This window comes from Homarus americanus, unplaced genomic scaffold (genome assembly GCF_018991925.1).
Source record: "Homarus americanus isolate GMGI-L3 unplaced genomic scaffold, GMGI_Hamer_2.0 scaffold19518, whole genome shotgun sequence".
Classification (NCBI taxonomy): Eukaryota; Metazoa; Arthropoda; class Malacostraca; order Decapoda; family Nephropidae; genus Homarus; species Homarus americanus.
This window is the reverse complement of record NW_024723340.1, coordinates 716,772-738,406: the sequence shown is the minus strand read 5'-3', so window position 1 is coordinate 738,406 and position 21,635 is coordinate 716,772. Positions and strand designations below refer to the sequence as shown.

At 40.6% G+C, this 21,635-nt stretch overlaps 1 protein-coding gene across 5 annotated transcripts in view; it reads right to left on the bottom strand.

The window, feature by feature from the left end:
• Nucleotides 1-3,990: 3,990 nt before the first annotated feature.
• The window catches only part of LOC121863419 (tRNA:m(4)X modification enzyme TRM13 homolog), a 25,877-nt gene continuing 8,232 nt past the window's right edge, over nt 3,991-21,635 (bottom strand). For all 5 annotated transcript variants that reach the window (XM_042362079.1, XM_042362081.1, XM_042362078.1 and 2 more), the window contains exons 3-6: nt 12,825-12,871; nt 9,194-9,387; nt 7,976-8,170; nt 3,991-6,369 (exon numbers count right to left, since the gene is read on the bottom strand). In XM_042362079.1, coding sequence (XP_042218013.1) covers nt 6,254-6,369; nt 7,976-8,170; nt 9,194-9,387; nt 12,825-12,871 — 552 coding nt within the window. In that variant the 3' untranslated portion in view covers nt 3,991-6,253. The remainder of the gene's footprint in view (nt 6,370-7,975; nt 8,171-9,193; nt 9,388-12,824; nt 12,872-21,635) is intronic.

Sequence of the window (21,635 nt, the reverse complement as noted above, 5' to 3'; positions counted from 1 at the left end):
TGACAATGTTCCAGCTCATCCTCCCAATCTCGATGACTTGCATGACAGTGTAAAAGTTGTATTCCTGCCTCCTAACACGATAGTACTGATGCAGCCTATGGACCAAGGCGTCACCGCTGCATTCAAGGCGTATTATTTAAGCCGTACCATGGTCCAGCTGCTCAAGGAGGAGCTAGATCGTGTCATCGTGGAGGGAAATTATTTGCCTGAGCAAATATTTAATGTGGATGAAACTGGCTTATTCTGGAAGCACATGCCAGAACGGACATACATCCACAAAGAGGCAAAAACCATGCCGGGATTCAAGGCATTCGAGGACCGAATCACACTTCTGTTGGGGGGGGGGGGGAATGTACCTGGTTTCAAGGTAAAACCCTTCATGATATACCATTCAGAGAACCCAAGGGCTTTTAAAAATGTCAGCAAGCACACACTGCCAATGTTTTATCGCAGTAATAAGAAAGCATGGATGACCCTAGCACTGTTTGAAGATTGGTTCCCGAGTTGTTTCATTCCACGAGCCAAGGCGTATTGTCTGCAACAAGGGGTTGCCTTCAAGATTTTATTAATTTTAGATAATGCTACAGGACACCCACCACACCTGGACGACCTGCACCCTGATGTTAAGGTAGTCTACCTTCCACCTAACACTACCTCTATCATCCAACCCATGGATCAAGGTGCTATTGCTGCTTTTAAAGCGTATTATTTAAGTACGGCCTTCACTCAGGCTATTGCTGCTACTGAAGGTGAGAAAACACTCAGAGAGTTTTGGAAGGAATACAACATTTTGCAGTGTACAAAGAACATAGCTGGAGCATGGGATGAGGTTACAGGTTAGTGCGTGAATGGAATATAGAAGAAGGTCCTGAAAAGATATGTGAACAGTTTCAAAGGATTTAATGAAGATGAAGCAATTTCTGAGATTAGTAACAAGATAGTGCAGATGGGTAAACATCTGGAGTTAGAAATTGATAATGAAGATGTTGAGCAGTTGGTGGAAAGTGTAGCAGAAGAGCTAAGTAACGAGGATCTTATTGAACTGGAGGCACAGGAATTTGCAGAGGAAGAAGAGAGACAAAATGTAAAAGAAGAACCTGCACCCCCCAAAAAGTTTTCAGTGAAAGAAATGGCAGAGGCATATGCTACTATTTATAAGGGAATGCAAATGTTTGAATAAATGGATCAAAATGTTGAGCATTTTGCAAAAGTTGACAGACTGATCCAAGATGCACTTGCTTGCTACAGGGAGATTTACAATGAAAAGACAAGGCAAACTGTGCAGTCTAAATTGGTCATATTTTTTAAGAAGTCCCCCACTGCTGTCTCCTCGCGCCTCACCACTGCTGCCTCTTCACTTCCTAAAGATGAGCCAATACCTTCAACAAGCAAGTATGTTAGCCTGTCCTGTCTGAAGAAAGCGAACTTGATGACCAACCGAGCCCTGTCTCCTCCTCTGCTTCATCCAATTAACGTAGTCTCCATGCTTAATTTAAAAATTATTGGGGCCCTGTGTGCATTCAGCTGACTACATTAAAGGTAAGTGCACAGTCACACTTTATTCATTTTTCATTATTGATTACTTTTACTGTACTGCATTTAATTTTAGAATTTCTATGTATTATTTTCGCCTTTTCGACTTACAACCAAATCGACTTACGACCTGGTCGTTGGGACGGAACCCCGTCGTAAGTCGAGGAGAGACTGTACTGTCAACCACAGCTATCAACAGAACTACCCTCCAAATTACTGCACTATCAACCACAGCCAACAGTAGCACTGTATCCCTTACAAGTACTGTCAGCCACAACCAACACAAGCATTGCAGACCCTCACAAGTACAGTCATGCGCCGGTTAACGTCCAACCGAACAACGTCCGATCTCATATACATCCCCCCCCCCCAAAAAAAAATTCCGTGACGCCTGCTGGACCACCACTCCACGACCCCCTGATGGAGACACGATGATCCTCCCCATACTGGCCAGATATTATGTGTTAAAGGAATATCCTTCCTTCCTTAGGCTTTAGTAAGCAATTGCCTCCAGGTGTAATGTTAACCTACATCTATTGAGGATAAAATCTTTCTCCTACAAATTGACAATAACACATTTGCTGTAATCAGACATATCTAGTTACCTCAACAATTGCAACCCCAGTTGCAATTGGGGTTGCAATTTCAAATTCTGTGTCATTACTAAGGAATAACGAAGTCTCTGGTGCACTGCACTCTAAGATTAAGAGAAAACGGAGGATTCAGGCATCCTGAAGCGCGAGAAAACGGACTCTTATGATGGGGCACTCAAATAAAGAGACATGGCTACATGTTTTGTGGACTACCCACTGTACAGTATTGAGCATACCCTTTTCATCACTTTGTAATAAACCTAGTCATGCCTGTGTGTTTCTGATAATTACCATAACATTATATCTTTAGTGGGTCTGAATGAAAGCGGTTGTACAAGCACTCACACATGCCACACAGACTGACAGACTTACAAGTTTTACCAACCATAAAGACAGTTGAAGCTTTAAACATCACTCACAATGGATCTTGAATATTCCAACAGTAATCAGACATATCTAAGTTGCCTCAACAATTGCAACCCCAGTTGCAATATCAAATTCTGTGTCATTACTAAGGAATAACGAAGTCTCGGGTTCACTCTAAGATTGAGAGAAAATGGAAGATTCAGGCGTCCTGAAGTGAGAGAAAACGGACTCGTATGATGGGGGACCAAATAAAGAAAGCATAGCTACATGTTTTGTGGACTACAGTATTGAGCGTACCCTTTTCATCACTTTGTAATAAACCTAGCCATGCCTATGTGTGTCTATGATATTTACCCATGTCGTAAAATGGGAAACTTGGGGTTGGGTCTTGGGTGCCTGGAACCAATTACAATAAATCCCATAGTTTCTGTACTTTCGTTATCGTGTTTTTGTGATGATTGGACAACGTCCATTTTGGTTAACGCCACGTTTCCAAGAACATATCTAGGATGTTAACCGGTGCATGACTGTATTATCAAATGCTTTAAAACATCATACCATCCCGAAGCTACAATCGGCCCGCTCATTTCCCACCTACATTATTGCTACTTAACCATCTCACTGCTCAGAGCCCTTCCTACCTGTAATGCCTATGAAAATGGCTAAAATAAAAAAGAAATTTACTGTAATCAATTAGTGTTACATTCAATGTACAGTGGTCCCTCGGTTAACGAACGCCTCGGTTAACGAAATTCCGTTTAACGAATTACCTTCCATAAGAATCTTCAATTCGGTTAATGAACAAAAATTCAGTTAACGAAATTCTTACTGCTCACCGGTTGGAAGATTAGTCCGCCAATACAGTAATCGGTTCTAGGGCTTATATTCGTTTCCATTGGAGTAAATATCAAGAAGGTTATGTTATTCAATATTTTTTCAAGTTTTATATTAAAATTAGTAGTCCTTTTAACACTTATTTAACATAATTGCAGTACAGGGAACTAGTTTTTGGTGTACCCATCAGCCACTTCACTCACCCACCAAGGCGTCAGTTTGTGTCTCTGTTCAGTGGAGGAAACATCTTGCTTGAGGGTCTCTTGAACACAGAGTATTTTTACATTTTTACGTACAATTATTGGTGATTCTGAAACTTATTTAACATATTAACAATGTATAGTGCAGTGCAGTGTTGATTTAGAGAAAATAATCTTGAATTACACCTAGTGAACTTAAAATTTTATTTGTGAAATGATAGCATCAAGCATGGGGTAATTTCTCTTCCATCCCCACTTCTTCTCTTCTCCCTTCTCCTCCACCCCCACTTCTAATTCCCATCATCATCATCAACCAGGAGCCTTCTACATACACACCTCAAAGTGTACTTTACTACATTTTTGTTTTACTTTGTATGTACTTTTCAGTGAGCTGGAACCAATTACCCAATATCCCATTGAAACAATGGATTCGGTTAACGAAATTTTCGGTTAACGAACGACCTTCTGGAACGAATTGTGTTCGTTAACTGAGGGACCACTGTACACTGTACAGTCAATCAAAAAATATCCTGACAAAATTGTGTTAGACAACATGGTACAATAGACGAAGGATTTTTAGCAACCCTACTCAGAAAGCAAGAGTCGCAGTCTTCTTTTTAAATTCACTGCCCCCCCCCCCCAAATACAGACAGTTTTTTTTATTGTATATTGCTCAGCACTTCACATGACACCTGGAAATGGAATGATGGAGGGGGTCAGGTACACTATGAGTCTAAAAAAAAAATTGTTTTCACAGAGCAGCTGGTCATTATTGTGTCATATATCATCATCTACACTAATGGGATGGTCACTGACCTTAACAGTTTTTTGATCAATGAAGGTTTATACTGTATCCCATTCTTACTCATGGTGTATCACATGAAAAGGGAAGTTCCTTTACTCCCACAATACCCAGGTTGGTCTCTGGTTCACAAACACTTCCTCCTCACAACTTGTATTCACTAGTCATGAATTAGCTATAAGTTATAAAAATCTTATGACACAAAATTTTCTTGTACACTATTTCCCCACGCTTCAGTTCTTTGTAATGAAGCTGTCTCTTTTTTTTCTTTTCATCATTCACTTCCACACTTTCAGTTCTCACTAATGTACCCATTTGTTCTGCAAATTCTACTTCATCATTTAGCTCATTCATCAATGCTTTCCTTAGAGAATTATACAGTAGACCCTTGCCATTCGCGATTTCGACGATTCACAGTAAACAGATGGTGGCTAAGGTGACTAGCTTGCAAGCCTTTTCCAGCAGCACGAGTCACCTCGCACAGCATCTTGTGTTGTACTCTCAAAACTTCAGTGTTTCTGTGTGAAATGGCCTCTAGTGTCAGTACTAGTGGGGTGAAATGTAAAAGTCAGTGATGACTTAGACAGAGAAAGTTTTATGATTAGATAAGTTAAAAGAGGGGATGAGTGTTGCCGTGGCTGGTCAGTTGTTTGGTATAGGTATACAGTATTGCACTTAGTTAGTATAAGTTCCTATTTGCAGTTTTGCCAATTCATGCTGTTTCTTGGAATCTATCCTTCGCGAATAGCAAGGGTCTACTGTATTTAAGTTTCCTTGCTATCTTTCTTGGCAGTGCAGGAGGCATGGTGAGGCCTGGGGGGTGCCAAGTTGAAGCAAGCACATCTTCCATGGTGATAAGTCAGTACTGAGACTCTGAGGGAAGACCCAGGCAAGACAGTACAGGGAACAATATGTATGGGAAGGTGCCATTATCTATGGCCAATGCAAAACATGGTCCAAAAAAATCTGAGCTACAATTTTGGCTTATAGCATTGGTAGGGTTATTAAAAGTGGTGTGAGTACAATCCCAAGAGAAACAAATGACCATCATCTTCATATTATCTGACAAGATATTTCTCCTGACCCAGGCACTGTACACCCACACAGTGACATACTGAGGGTCTCCAGCACTCAGGAACAAATTACCTGCACATTTACCCACGGTGTTCATTGTCAATACCTGTATTCCATGCTCAAACATTTTCTACTTCATATACTGTTACCCATATCATCCCCTGTAGGAACATTTAAAGTTATGCTCAGCATGCACTCATAATTTTTGGGCTATGCCTTTGAGTTCTCTCAGTATCCTCTTTCATTTTGTTGTATTGGTTATGATTAACTAAACTCTATAAGATTTTTTATACATAAATTTTGGGCTAATTTATGATGTAACTAATTAAGAAAACCACTTAAAGTACTGTACTGCAATGGCAAAATCTGCAGATAGCTGACAATGGAAGTTAGTTAACCAGCTGCAAGTAGAGTGTACAGTAGCTCCTTCCCTTGATTTCACAAAATGGATAACTCATACCAACATATAGTACTGACAAAATTATCGAAGTTCCAATAACAGCCTAAGTTAAAAATCATCTGACATGAATGACCCATATCATAATATGTACATCTATCCCTCTAAAATACTTTCAAAGCGTTAGAATCTTCTACTAAAACTGAAGGAGCTGATCTTATAAGGTAAGCACAAATAATTTCGGTGCAATGGACTGACTGACAAAATGAAACTCTATTACTCTGACCTTTGACAGAAGCATAAAAGAAAAAACTAAAGTATTTGGCATTTTACTTTGGCTATCACACAAATGAAATTGGTTTCTTTAAATCTCTGTACATCATGCATACAATACTTGCTTCATGCATAAAGTAAGTAGGTATCAAATTCAAGAAAAATATTTCAAGTACAATACTTACTTGTACTTCAGTTTAGCATCAAACTTGTATCTCTGGGCTCCTCTGTCCACTAGCACAAATAGAGCTTTGCTGGTATCTGATACAGCCTCTGTTAACCAGCGTGTCAGCTGACCTATGAGAATTGTATTCATTAATGGTGTCTTTCTTAAAAAAACATGGTAATTTTGCATATTACTGGATGATGCAAAATTATTGTCAATCCAGAAATTCTGCAAACTTTAAATATTACAAGTACTGTACTGAAGTTTATTTATTGTTTAAATTTATAAAACATATAATTTCTTCAATCTACAGCTGGATTATATTCATAATCTTTCCAGAACACTGCATACTTTTCTTCGTAATTAGGCAAATTTCCATATTGATGACTGCATTAGTTCCAAATAAAAAACTAAATCAAGAAACCCCATTTTAGAACAGAGGACCAAGGTGATGACTAATAAGATCCCAGCACACTGATCACTCCATGACATATCTCACTGCTAATGTCATTCTATGCCTAGAAAAATCCACATAATTTTAAAAGTACACTTGGTCAAAACAGAAGTACTGTACGGGTACTGTATTGATTAGTGATGTGGATAAGGGACCTGCGTTGGAAAGTAGAAAATGGCCATGTGCTGTCTGTAAAAATGTGTGGGCATTAACTCACTCAGTAATATGCAATGAGTGTGGAAGGTGGGTACACAAGAGATGTGGTGGAGAGGATGTTAGACTGCAGTATGTTGTTGACTTACTATTCTGTATGTGCAAGTAATCATATGTCCATTGCAAGGCTGGAGAAACTCAATACTGGGGATATGTCCCTGGACTGTGTCGATGAGTTCTATTACCTAGGTGACATGATCAGTGTGGTTATGGATACTGAAGTCTGTTCAGTTGAAAAAGTCAGAAGTGGCTGCAAGAAGTTTAGGGAGCTGGTGCCATATTGGCAGCAGGAGGCCTTTACCTCAGTGCAAAAATAAGAATGTATGCAGTTGGTGTGAGAAGTGTGACGTTGTATAGCAGTGAAACTTGGGGAGTTATAGAGGATGAAATAAGTAGACTTGAGTGAGCTGAAATGTGAATTGTGAGGTGGTTGTGCAATGTGATACTGAAAGACAGGTATCCCTGTTCAGACTGAAGAGGCCGGCTGGGTATTGAGAGCTTTGCTGAAGATCTACATAAAGGTAGGTTAAGATAGTTTTGGCATGTGGAGAGAATGGATGAGATCAATTGGGTCAAAAGGTGCATGACCCTAAATGTGGAAGGGAGGAGAGCCAGGGCAGGCCAAGAATGACATCAGGAGAAGTGATAAGAAATGACATTAGGGTTAAGAATCCAACAAGTGAGACTGCAAGAGACCGTGCAACATGAAGAGATACTATCAGATTATAGCGGCTAACCCAAGCTTGAAGCAAGCATGGAATATGACTGTAAAACATTTGTGATGATGAGTGTACATGTAGTTCATATACGAATGAGAAATATTTCTGACCACTCTAATATTATCTTAGGCCACATTTTAGATTAAGAGTAAGCCTAGAGAACTTCAGTCACTAAACATTTCACAAAAATGAACAGTAAGAATAAAGAAACATTTCAAATAAGACTTCAAAAAATAAAAGTGTACTCTATAAGAAAATTGTATGAAACCGAAATCTAAATATAAAACAAAACAATAAATACATTTATAATAAACATGTCTCCAACTGATAGCATCTGTATCTAAAACCTACCTCGTCCAGCACCAAACTCAACATAACAAGTAGGTGTGAAGGATGTGTTGAGTAGTCCAGCCAGCTCTAAATGACCAAGAATTGAGGAATTTTGACTCAAGTGTCGCATTATACTGGGACCACAGCCTGGAGCTTCTATTTCTTTCTCCAGGGTATGATGACTCAAGATGGATTCTTCAATGTTGTCAATGTGTTCTAGAACAATGGAATAAAGATATGTCTACAGTACTATAAAACTGATAAATTGAAGCATGAAACTACATTTCATGACCACAGAGAAGTGAGTTAAAGTAACTGTTAAAACCAAACCAATAAGTCACTCCCTGGCAGAGTCAACCTTGTGTCAGAGGGCAAGATATGCTTCATGGTAAGATACATTGTCCAGATGGACAAAGTTTCTGGTGCATACAGCCTTCTCACCTAGTTGATTTGGTCAAAGTCTTGATATGATGGTTACCTTAAGGACAAAAGACACTTCAGTTCAGGGACTGAAACCCAGACTGTGGTACAAAAGAGCATTTATCCAATATGGTTCACTGATCAAAGAAACATTCAATATAAGGCCAATTTTATTCCCTTCCTCCAGCCACAACTGACGTCCGAAGGTGTAAATCACTAGCGGATTTTATAAGGTACAGTATTTGTTTATATGCATACCATATAAACAATTTAAAAATGTCAGTGTACAGTACTTTTTAAACTTGAATTATGTACTTTGGTATTTGAATGGACAAGATGCACACTACCTATCACATCAAGTCGATGAAAATTTACCAACAGTACTGTACTTTATCCCACTTGCAGCATATCTAGTTGGAGGGATAAAAATTTGAAAATTCTGAAGCAGGCTTGGCTTTAAGAGAAGACAATGACTTGATGGATATAAAAAACTAGATTAACTAAAACATTTAAAATAATACAGGCAAATATTTTTAAAAGTTATGGAACAGCATTCAGATTGCATGAAATAAAATACTGTACCCAGAGAACCATTACAAAAGGCATTTCATAATAGGTTCAGTGAATTCATTTGTGTGAAGAACAAAATGATTAACACTTCCAACAATGACTATAAATTTACATTTGTCTACATATGATTACAGTATTCTGTGCTTTAGGTCGCATTACTTACTGAACACTTTGTACTGTATTATTTCAAATTTAAAGCAATGACAATGAATGATGATGAATGAATTTTAGTTGACAGAGATTACATACCCATGTGAGCTGCCTCAACCTTCGCTATGAAGGATAACAACTCTTGGTCTGACAGTGAAGATAGAGAGATTTTGGGAGGTTCTTTGGTGTCACCAATTCTGAGGTTAATGTTGTGATTCACGTATGGCAAGCCAGTCACCTCCCGGGCATTACAAATTGCTAAGTGATGCTTTAGCCGATGTTCATAACAGGAGCTAAAAATCATACCATACATATTAGCACAATACTGTATATAATTCATTCTGGAGAATTTTTACTTTATGAAGTAATAAAAACTATACAGGCTAATGGTAAATAATTTATATACTGTACATAAAGTTACCACAGCAAAATCAAAATAAATTTTTATACAGTACATGATACTGTACAGTATTATACTTAATTCAGAACCTATGGGTTATCCTGATAAGTAATCACCACCAGCAGCACCTCCTGGAGTGTGTAATGACTGGCAGTAGGATGATACTACTGAACACTGTTCATACAGATATTTACCCTGCTACTAGTTATTAATAATCCAATAAGACAAATGCTAAATTCTTCAATAATAAGCAAAAAACAAATCACACCAATCTATGACTGAAGTCAGTTCCAGTTATAATAATGGTAATGCTTCAAAATGTTTAAGGAACCATAAGTACAGTACTAAAAAAAAAATATATATATATATAATAAATTAAATTAAAATAAATAAATAAATAAAATTACTGTAATTCAGATTTTAGTGAAATTTTCCACTAGAATCTGAAGAACAGTTCTACAGTAGAACTGTTGGAGATTTTTTTTCCATTAACCCTCTAGCGCATAATGATGCGATTGGCGTCATAGTCATGATAAGACCAACCTAACGGTAACAAAAATTTTGTCACCAAACTTTAAAAAATTCGCCAAAAATTAAGTTTTCAACAGAATTCCGTCAAATTTTGATGCATCATAGTAGTAAATAAGTTCTATCAAATAAACTAATTGGCAACTCTCAAGGCCCATAGGAAGGGAAGACCTTACTGTTAGAGAAGTGAAGTGATGGTTGCGTAATGTAATATTTTTTCATATTTACAGAGAAAGTTTTTAGTTTTCAAAAACCGTTACCGTATCAGGCTATATTGACAATGTCTAAAAAAAAAAATGTCTGAAAGAGGATGATTTTCTAGACTTCCATTAAATTTTATCAGTAACATTCTCTTTGTTATAGTATTGGCTACAAGATGCAATATAATTTATATTGATATAAAACATAGGCACAAAAAATAATAAAAAATTATATAAAATTTTTTACCATATGAGAATCAGTTTTTTATATTTTCTCAAAAACTATTGGTCATATCAGAAATCTATTTACTGCATTCAAAAGCTCATAAAATTCTGCTTCTAGCAGTGCATAATACTTAAAGAGATGGCTCAGACAATTTTGAGCTGGGAGGTTGTGAGGTTGTATTTTTCTCTCATGTTTATTAGAAGTGACAAAAAATAGCTATACAGTATATTTATATTATTATTTATTTTTCTTATGTTGCAGAGCAATCAGTTACGAAGCCAAAAATATATGGTTAATGACAATAAAAACAAGTGTTGAGGAAAAAAATATTCACCGTGTACTGTGTCGCTTGCTCTGGGGGCCTCAGAGATGTGATTTTGGAGCTAGAAAACTTATATTGTGCACAAGAGTGTTAAGGTAGTAGGTAGTAGGCAGCTACCAAACAGGGAGGTACTACCGCCTGGGAAGATATTGGAAGCATAATGTGTTGTCTAAGGGTAGACCCTGCTGCCATATGGCATCACAAAAATTATGACTAAGTCCCAGGTTGCTGATCTGACTTTCTGCCTCATTTACACACAATTGCAGGGTCTCAATTGTTTCTCTTACTTTGACAACACAACATATATAGTACAATGATATCCTCATTAGCCAGAACAATTGGTGCAGAGCACTTCTGGGAATGAGAGATTTCCGGGTAACGAGACAACTCTCTCAAACCCTGAAAAAATTCCTCATCCCCGGAATTTTCTGGGTATCGGGAAAATTTCTCGGAATTTTCCGGAAAATGTGTCCCTCAGAAAATCGTTTCTAAAGCCGGAATTTTCCGGAAAATTCCGGCTTTGGGAACGATTTTCTGAGAAAATTTAAATTCCGGCTATCGGAGAGTTCCAGGTTTGAGGGATTCCGGCTAACGGAGATACTATTACTCCATCGTTTCTCACTCTTGATATTGTTTCATTTTTGTATTTATTTACTACTGTATTATTTACTTTTTTATTAAAATTTTTGTTTATTATTATTATTATATTTTGGCCCCTCCAGGCCCTGATGTGGGGTCAGTGACATGTGCCTGGGTGGGCTAATGCCCCTCCCCCCCCCCCAAAAAGTAAAATACAGTGATCCCTCGGTTAACGAGCGCCTCGGTTAACTAATTACCTTCCATAAAATTCTTCACTTCGGTTAACGAGCATTCCCTCGATTCACGAATTCCTTATGAGCGCCCCTCAACATGTTTTCGCTTGCTCACTAGCTGTCTTATTAGTCCGCCAATACAGTAATCGGTCCTAGGGCTTAAATTCCTTACCATTTTAGTAAATATCAAGAAGGTTGTACTATTCAATCATTTTAAAGGTTTTAAATTAAATTTTTTAGTCATTTTAACAATTATTGAACATAATTGAAGTACAGGAAACTAGTTTTATGCACACCAAACAGCACTCAACACACCAAGCTTGGCGTCAGTTTGTTTACAGGTTCAGAGGAAGGAACATCTTGTTTGAGACTCTTCAACATAAGCGCTTTTTTTCTGTGTTTCCAGTCAAATTATTGGTCATTTTTAAATATATTTTACATATTGATAATATATAGTGCAGTGCAGTGTTGATTTAAAGAAAATAATCTTGAATTACACCAAGTGAACTAAAATTTTAAGGGTGAAATGGCGCATGGGGTGACTTCTCTTCCACCCCAATGCCTTCTCTTCTCCCTTCTCCTCCAGCCCCATTCTAATTCCCATCATCATCAACCAGGAGCCTTCTACATGCACGCCTCAAAGTAAGTGTACTTTACTGCATTTATTTTTTGTTTGTATGTAATTTTCGGTGAGCTGGAACCAATTACCCAAAAACCCATTGATACAATGGTTTCGGTTAACGAGCAACCTTCTGGGACGAATTGTGCTCGTTAACCGAGGGACCACTGTACAGTACAGTACAGTATAAAAAAAAAAAGATGATGGAAACATTTAACATCACTTTGAGTCACTATGAATTAAAGAGGAAATATGAACCTTTTCTTGAAAGTTATTTTAGATATGAGAATCATAGAACCTTAGCTAGAACAGATTCAAGGGCAGATCATGGTACAAACACTGCAGTCACAGGCACCTTGAGCTATGCTGATGCTGGTTTAAGCATCAGGGCGAGTGTGCTAGGTTCTCTTTGTTTAATATTGATTTTGCTTTGCTTTAATAATGCCCTCAAACAAACACCAAAGTGATAAAGCTGAGTTTAACAGTGCTAAATGTGAAAAAAAACTAGTTTTATTGGCTGGTAAGCTGACAAGCAGAGATGAAGATAAATATAAAAGGTGTGGTAACCAGTTACCTGCTGAATGCGGATTATACTGTAATCCAAAGAAATTTCCCTTACTTACTGTTTTGGATCTAGTGGACAAGGAATTCTCTTGAGATGGATAGTTTCCTGAAACAAAGCAAGTATAAGAAGAAGATGATATCTAATTTACAATTTGTACAAAATTAAGAGATGGTACACAATTGCATAATCATAACAAATGAACAATTGTATTATCCCTTTGGATATGTACAGTACAGTATTTCATTTCCAACTGCATTCCCAAGGAGTGTCAATTCTCCAGTATAATATGAAAATGGTAACTAGACTTTTTTTTTTGACTACTTTTCATCAAGGCAAAACCATAAAATTTCCATATCTAGCATCAATACTTTTTTAAATACTGTAGCATCTGACAGCAGTGAAAAATTAGACAAAAATAAAAAATGTACAGCATAACCTCGCTAAGGCGGACTAATTGGGGGGAAGGGGTGTCCGGGATAAGAAGTTGTCTGCCTTAGAGCAAAATTTTCAAAAAAGGCTCTATTTTAAACAAAAAACAAGTACAACATTAATGTATCCAATTTTTATGAATGGTATCCATGATTTTTAATAAAAATTAATAAAAAAAAAAGTAATGTACACAAAGAACTGTACATTTACCCCAAAAATGGAAGGCAAATCTAGCTGGATATGCCTCTGACTGCAAGGGGCTTGCAGTCACTCTGAGTCTGAGTACACTGAAATTCCATATTCAGCGCATATTTGCGAGGGAGCAGCACCATTTTTCTAGCTTTTCGATCACATTTAACTTTTCGTTCAGTGATAAGGTTTTAGGCTTAACCTTCTCACCACCCTTACAGACACCAAACACTTTCTTAGGGGCCATGGTTATTGTCTAATTTTTCAATAATAATAACAACACAAAAATATATATGCTACATCAGCCTACAGCATAATCACATGACTGGCAATGTCAAATAAGTTTCAAAATAAAGTTCAACGAGTCTAAATGGCAATAAAACTCAATCGACGGAGCGAGAAAGCAGAAGTGATGCTATCACGTGAGATACTAATTTATGACTGAGCGCGTGATGCATCTCCCTTTGTTTACGAGAATGTGTGGCCTGGGTGGATCACGAGGTCTGTCCGCCTTGCTCCCTTGAAATTTTGGCTTATGGTGGACATGTCATCTTACAACAAATTATATCCTACTTTGGGGGGGGGGTTCAAATAATTATTGTCCGGCTTAAGCGGGGTCCGCCTTAGCGAGGTTTTACTGCACAGTACAAGTATCCCCCGATTGACGATCTCACTTTCGACGATATTCCACTTTAATGGTGGTGATGTATTAAGACCAAAGTACTCTAAAAAAAAAAAAAAAAAATTCAGTCACCAAAACAGAGTACAATATGAATGTTATTGATGTCCTTACTATAAGGTAAATAAAAACCACCGATGGTAAGTAACAACACCGATAACCATTGAATTACACTATCTTAGACATGTGGTATCACCATAGAACATAGTTTGGTAAAGTAATGTACCAGGTGGCTGCATGGCAGCACTCATGTTGACTGTGAAGTTATCTTTGTTATGTTTATTGTGAAAGTAAAGTGCTTTGTATCTTGTTATATACATGTGAACAGAGGCAGCCACTATTATTGTTTTTACATTTTGTGATAAATTCTCTCACTCTGTTTTTGTAACTGTGAAGTGAGCAGTGTTCTTAATGATATGGTGAGTGTTGTGTAATTATTTTATGTATATTATTAGCGCACCATTGTTTTTTCAGTGATACATGCGGCAGTTGGACTGGCTGGAAATGTATCCCATTTAACCCCATGTTATAATGATCCCGATCAATGATATTTCACATAGCGATGGGTTTTCCGGAATCTAACCCCATCGTAAATGGGGGGATGCCTGCTAGAGAATTTATATATTCCTCATTTTATGCTATAAAAATTAGTCACCACTATACTGTATCAAAAGTCAAAAAATCTAAAAAAATATTCCTCTTAGCATTAGCAGCAACAGAATTCATTACATACTGAAACACCAAAATACAATATTTTTTAATACCCAACTCTATGTAAATTTCACCAAGAAATATTTTGTGTCATATCCTATGATTTCAAGTACAGTACAGTGAACCCTCAGTTTACGCGGTTAATTGAACCCACGACGGCCCGCGTAAAGTGAGAAACGCGTAAAGTGAACAACATAACATATGGGATTAATTGAAATAGAGACCGGGCCGACCCCCAAACTCCACTTTTTCCCGACACAATACGTACGTTTTCTAAAAATAACATCTTAACTTTATGATGGTATTCACACACACATAATATAGAAGGGAACAATCAATAAGAGAATAATAAACTGAAGGTTAGGTTAGAAAAAAACAAAGTTGGGGTTAACACTTACGTTAGTAGAAGAGATGGGTCGGCGTAGGGGAATGGAGGATAGTTCCGAGGCAGAGGGCAGGCTACTGGCCCTCAGGTGAGTCTTCATCGGTGTCATCCACACTTACTAGTGCCTCCCTGACAAATCCCTCAAAGTCATCATCACTGTCTCTGCCTCTGTCACAATCACTGGCTTGGGCTGGCTGTGGTGGGTTGTGGGCGAAGAACTCTGTTATGCTTTGCTGACGGCTGGTGTTTATGTTGTCGTGATAAACCTTGATGTAGGGCTCCATAGTCTGCAACAGCTGGGTAGTGAAGATTTCATACCTGTTAGCGTCAGGGCCGTCGGAAAGGAGGAGCTTGACTTTCTCAATACACTCGATGGCACCCCTTACATTACTATGGGATAAGCGGCGTTCTTCTTGGGATGACGCACCACCTGCCTCTTCACTGACGTCATCATCATCTACCATCTCGTCGGTAGTCACATCAGGATTCCTTATCACCTCCAGGATGTCGTCGTTGGTGGTCTCGGAGAAGCCTGCAGCTGTAACACTGCGCAGCTTCTCTGGCAAGGTCCACTGCTACTGCAACAGTCTGAACCTCACCAGTCACAGATTTACTCTGCCTAACACCCGTAATGCCTTGCAACACATGTCTCCATGCGTGACGAACAGTTGCTACAGACAGCTGATCCCATGCCTCCACCAAGAAGTCCACATCTTTCTTGACGTTGAATGTTCTCCAGAATTGTTTCAAAAGTACTTCTTGCTCTGCCAACTGTTGATCCTCGTCGTCTTCGCTCTTGCTATCGGTGTTGGTGTCACTCAGGTTACGCAACTCAACCTTGGTGTTGGTGTAGTCGTTCAGGAGCTTGAATTTTTCAGCAGAGAATGCAGCTTTTACATTACAGATCAATTCTTGGTCCATGGGCTGTATTATAGACGTAGTGTTGGGAGGAAGGAAGACCACGTTTACGTTGGGGTGACGATCTAACAGTAGGGGTGAGTGTCCTGGTGCATTGTCAAGCAGCAACAAAATCTTGAATGGCACATTCTGTTGCTCAGAGAATTTCTTCACATCGGGAACGAAACAGTCATCAAACCAGGAGAGGGACAGTGTAGAGAACATCAACGCCTTACGTGCGGGCAGCCAGTGGACATTTAGCTTGGTCATGTCCATGCTCTTGTAGGTGTGCGGCTTGCGTGCTGTGTGGATCACCGATAACTTGAGCTTACAGGTACCGGAGGCATTGGTGCTAAACAGGACGGTGATGCGCTCCTTCTGCAACTTCCGGCCCCGAAACTTGCTGGCATTCTTAACAACGAAGGTCTTGGAAGGTAGCTTTTTCCAAAAAAGGCCAGATTCGTCCATGTTAAACACCTGGTCATCGGTGTACTGTCCTTCCTCCATAATCTCATGTAAAAACGGAGGAAATTCCCTAGCTGCAACACGGTCAGCACTAGCTTCTTCACCACCAATGTTGATATTGGTGATCTTGTTCCTCTTCTTAGACCTCTGTAACCACCCAGAGGAGGCATTAAAGGGTTTGGGCTCTGTAATTCCCATCTTTCGTGACACTGCAGCATACAGTTCACGTGCATACTCCTTAACTGAGCGCGTGTCCACCACCATGTTCCGTTGCGCCTGACGCACCAAGTAGCTCACAAGTAATTTTTCCATCTTGAGAAGCACCTGGTTGTGGAAATACTTGATCATAGAAGCACCTGTAGACTTTGTGATGTTCATGTGCTCCTTTATCTTGGCTGCATCCTTCTTAATTGTCCTGATAGTTGATTCGTTAACACCATGCTGGCGCGCGAGATCAACCTGTCTTGTTCCTTTCTCCAACTCTTGTATGATCTTATATTTGATTTCGTAGCTTAAGGAACATCGTGTCTTCTTTGGCTTAGGGCGGCTGGGTCCAGGTAATGCAAGGTTTCTTTGTGGTGGTGGTGGTGGTCCGGTGGAAGCCATTCTTATGGAACAATGCCGATATACACAGTGTAGCCGGGAGGGGTGTAACTGATGCGGGTAGGTCAAGGGGCTTGAATGCTCCCGCGGCGGGGCACGTCATAGTACATTAAACCAATCACAGCTAGCGGGGAGGGAGGTAAGGATGCTTTGCCCAATCACAGTCCGCTACATCATATGACGTCACCGATAACGCAACAAAGACATACACTGCGCAGCCTACTCGCGCCGCTTACACAACATGGCGGATGGCGGGAGAGGGCGGGAGAGATGGTGGGAGGTTTGGATCCAAAAATGGCGCGGCGCGAGAGGACTGCCAGCCGCTCTCCGTGTAAATGGGTACACCCACCGCGGAAAGTGAGCATTCCATGTTCGGCAGGGTACCGCATAAACGTGGAAACGCGTAAAGTGGGACCGCGTAAAGCGAGGGTTGACTGTACAGTTGAGTCTGGATTTACGCGGTTTTCGTTTACACGTTTTGTCATTCACGTGGTGCCTTGCCAGAATTGAGATGCTTGATTTACGCGGTAAATTTGGTCATTTACGCGGAGAGCAGCTGGCGGTCCTGCCGTGCAGCGCCATTTTAGGATTCAAACCTCCCGCCATCCCGCCATGCTTGGGTAAGCGGCGCAAGTAGGTTGCACAGTGTATGTCTCTGTTGCATTATTGGTAACGTCATATGACATATCAGACTGTGATTGGACCACGCATCCTTACCTCCCTCCGCCGCTATCTGTGATTGGTTTAATAATAATAATAATAATAATAATAATAATAATAATTAACGGTATATTGAAAGAGCTTGGCAGCCAGAAGGCTGAAAATATACAGTTACATATTTGGGGAATGGGTTTCGAATTACAAATAATATACAAGTAACATAAGTGACACAAATAAGATATATAATAACTAGATGGGGAAAAGCTCAAACTACAGTTCATTTCAACATAGTGACAGTGCAAGGAGTAGTGTTTACTGGGAGTGAATACACTGGTTTATTACAAGTTATTGATAATTTTTACAATGGTTGGGACTGGGCTGTTCTTATAGCGATCAGTTCGTGCACGTATGGGCTGGATGCGGTTGTGGTGTCGAACAGCAATTCTCGGACTAGGGATCTCAGGTGGTAGTAGGAGCCGGTGTCGAGGATGGTGTAGAAGTTTCTTACCAAATTTGCAGATGAGGTCGTGGTGATGGTCAGTGAGAGTCGAAAGGGTCAGTGTGTTGAGCGCTTCTTGATATGTGGAGTAGGAAGGGGAGAGAATAATCTTGCATGCCCTCTTTTGCACTTTTTCTAGGTGTTTACGTTGTGTGGCATTCAGGGAGGAAGACCAGGTGGGGGAGGCATAGGTGAGCTTGGGAAGTATGAATGTTGTGTAAACACTGAGGAGCTTGTGTGCAGGAACTCCGAGGGACTTGAGTCGACGGAGGAGGTGGAGACGGAAACTGGAGGATTTGACAACTTCACTGACGTGTGGTTTCCAATTTAGTTTGTTGTCTATGGTGACGCCGAGGAGCTTCGTGGAATCTACAACCTGGAGCGTGTTCGGACCTAGAGTAATGGAGGGAGGTGGGACAATGTCGGAGGAGAGGTTGATGTGCATAACCATGGTCTTGGTATGGTTGATGGTGATATGGTTGTTGGTGGCCCAGTTTTGGAGACTGTTCAATAAATCCTGAAGGGCGGTATAGTCGGGAGCAGAATTGTTGACGCTGATCCCAATGGTGGAGTCGTCGACATATTTCCAGCGAGCAGGGGTTTCTCTTAGGGCATCATTGATGAGCATAAGGAAGCAGAGTGGTCCCATCTTGGTGCCTTGGGGGACGCCACAGGTGAGTGACTGAAAGGTGGAGACAGCCCCTCGGAAGCGTACAGCTTGGCGTCGGTCACTGAGGAAGTCTGTAAGCCATGGTATAAGACTTCTCCGAAGCCCGAGGTCAATAGCTTTGTTGATGATTATATTGTGGTCGACTAGGTCGAACGCTTTAGTGAAATCAATGAAGGCGACAGCCCTGCCGCGGGAGGGAAGAAGGCGCTTGTCCTAGCCGCGTCAGTTACGATCCTCCCAGTCACCCCATGTATACTGTGTTCTATTGTTCTGATAATCTCTTAAGAATGGCTTCCACTGGACCCCCACCACCACAGAAAAACCTTGCAAAGAAGATACGATGTGCCCTAAGTTACGAAGTGAAGTACAAGATCATCCAAGAGTTGGAGAAAGGAACGAGACGGGTTGATCTCGCGCCAGCATGGTGTTAACGAATCTACGACCCGGACGATCAAGAAGGATGCAGCCAAGATAAAAGAACACATGAACATCATAAAGTCTGCAGGTGCTTCAATGGTGAAGTACTGCCAGAACAAGGTGCTTCTCAAGACAGAGAATTTACTTGTGAGCTACTTGATTCGTCAGGCAAGACGGAACATGGCGGTGGACACAAGGTCGGTTCAAGAGTATGCACGTGAACTGTACGTAGCAGTGGCATGTAAGATGGGAATTGCAGAGCCCAGACCCTTCAATGCTTCCTCTGGGTGGCTGCAAGGGTTTAAGAAGAGGAACAAGATCACCAACATTAACACTGGTGGTGAAGGAGCGAGTGCTGACCGCGTTGCGGCTAGTGATTTTCCTCCATTCTTACGTGAAGTTATGGAGGAAGGACAGTACACCGACGACCAGGTGTTCAACATGGATGAATCCGGTCTGTTTTGGAAAAAGCTACCTTCCAAGACCTTCGTTGTCAAGTCTGCCAGCAAGTGTCGGGGCCGGAAGTTGCAGAAGGAGCGCATCACTGTTTTGCTTACCACCAATGCCTCTAGTACCTGTAAACTTAAGTTATCGGTGATCCACACAGCCCGCAAGCCACACGCCTACAAGAACATGGACATGACCAAGCTAAATGTCCACTGGCTAACCGCACGTAAGGCGTGGATGTTCACTGGTCTGTCCCTATCCTGGTTTGACGACTGTTTCGTTCCCGACGTCAAGAAATTCTGCGGGCAACAGAATGTTCCATTCAACATTTTGTTGCTCCTTGACAACGCACCAGGACACTCGCCCCTACTGTTGAATTGTCACCCCAACGTAAATGTGGTCTTTCTTCCTCCCAACACTACATCGTTAAACCAGCCCATGGACCAGGAGTTGATATGCAACGTTAAGGCTGCATTCTCTACAAAGAAGTTTAAGGTCCTGAACGACTACACCAACACCAAGGATGAGTTGCGTAACCTGGGTGACACCGATAGCAAGAGCGACGAGGACAAGGAACAAGAGTTGGCGGATCAAGACGTTCGCGTCAAACAGTTTTGGAAGAAATTTAACGTCAAGAAAGCTGTTGATTTCTTGGTGGAGGCATGGGATCAGCTGTCTGTAGCAACAATTCGTCACGCATGGCGGCATGTGTTGCAAGGTATCCCAGGTGGGAGGCAGAGTCAACCTGTGACTGGTGAGGTTCAGTCTGTTGCAGTGACAGTGGACCTTGCAAGAGAAGCTGCGCAGAGTGTTACAGCTGCAGGCTTCTCCGAGACCACCAACGACGACATTATGGAGGTGATAAAGGATCCTGAGGTGACTGCCGACGAGATGTTAGAAGACGATCACGTCAGTGAAGAGACAGGCGGTGCGTCATCCCGAGAAGAACGCAAGTTAACGCACGGTAATGTTAGGGGTGCCATCGAGTGTGCAGAGAAACTGAAGCTCATCCTTTCCAACGACCATGACGATAACCGGTATGAAGTCTTCAATAACCAGCTGTTGCAGACTATGGAGCCGTACATCAAGGTGTATCACGACAACATCAACACTAGCCGTCAGCGTAAAATCACAGACTTCTTTGCCCGCAACCCACCACAGCCAGCTGAAGCCAGTGATAGTGACAGTGAAGCTATGGACTTTGAGAAATTTGTCAGGGAGGCCCTGACAATTGTGGTGGATAGTGATGGTGATTCACCTGAGGGCCAGTAATCTGCCCTCTGCCTCGGAACCAGCCGCCATTCCCATACGCCGACCCATCTCTTCTACTAACATAAATGTTTAACCTAACCTAACGTAAGTGTTAAACCTTGATTTTTTCTAACCTAACCTTACGTAAGTGTTAAACCTTGATTTTTTCTAACCTAACCTTGCGTAAGTGTTAAACCTTGATTTTTCTCTAACCTAACCTTACGTGAGTGTTAAACCTTGATTTTTTTTCTAACCTAACCTGACTTGACTTAAGTGTTAAACCTTGATTTTTCTTTTACCTGGTACAGTATATTATTCTCTTATCGATATTTCTCTTCTATATTATGTGTGTGTGCATACCATCATAAAGTTAAGATATTATTTTTACTACAACGTACGTATTGTGTCGGAAAAAGTGGAGTTTGGGGGTCGGCCCAGTCTCTATTTCAATTAATCCCATATGTTCTGTTATTTCATTTACGCGTTTCTCATTTTACGCGGTACTCCGCGGGTTGAACTGACCGCGTAAATGAAGACCCAACTGTACTGTACTGTACCTACCGTAAA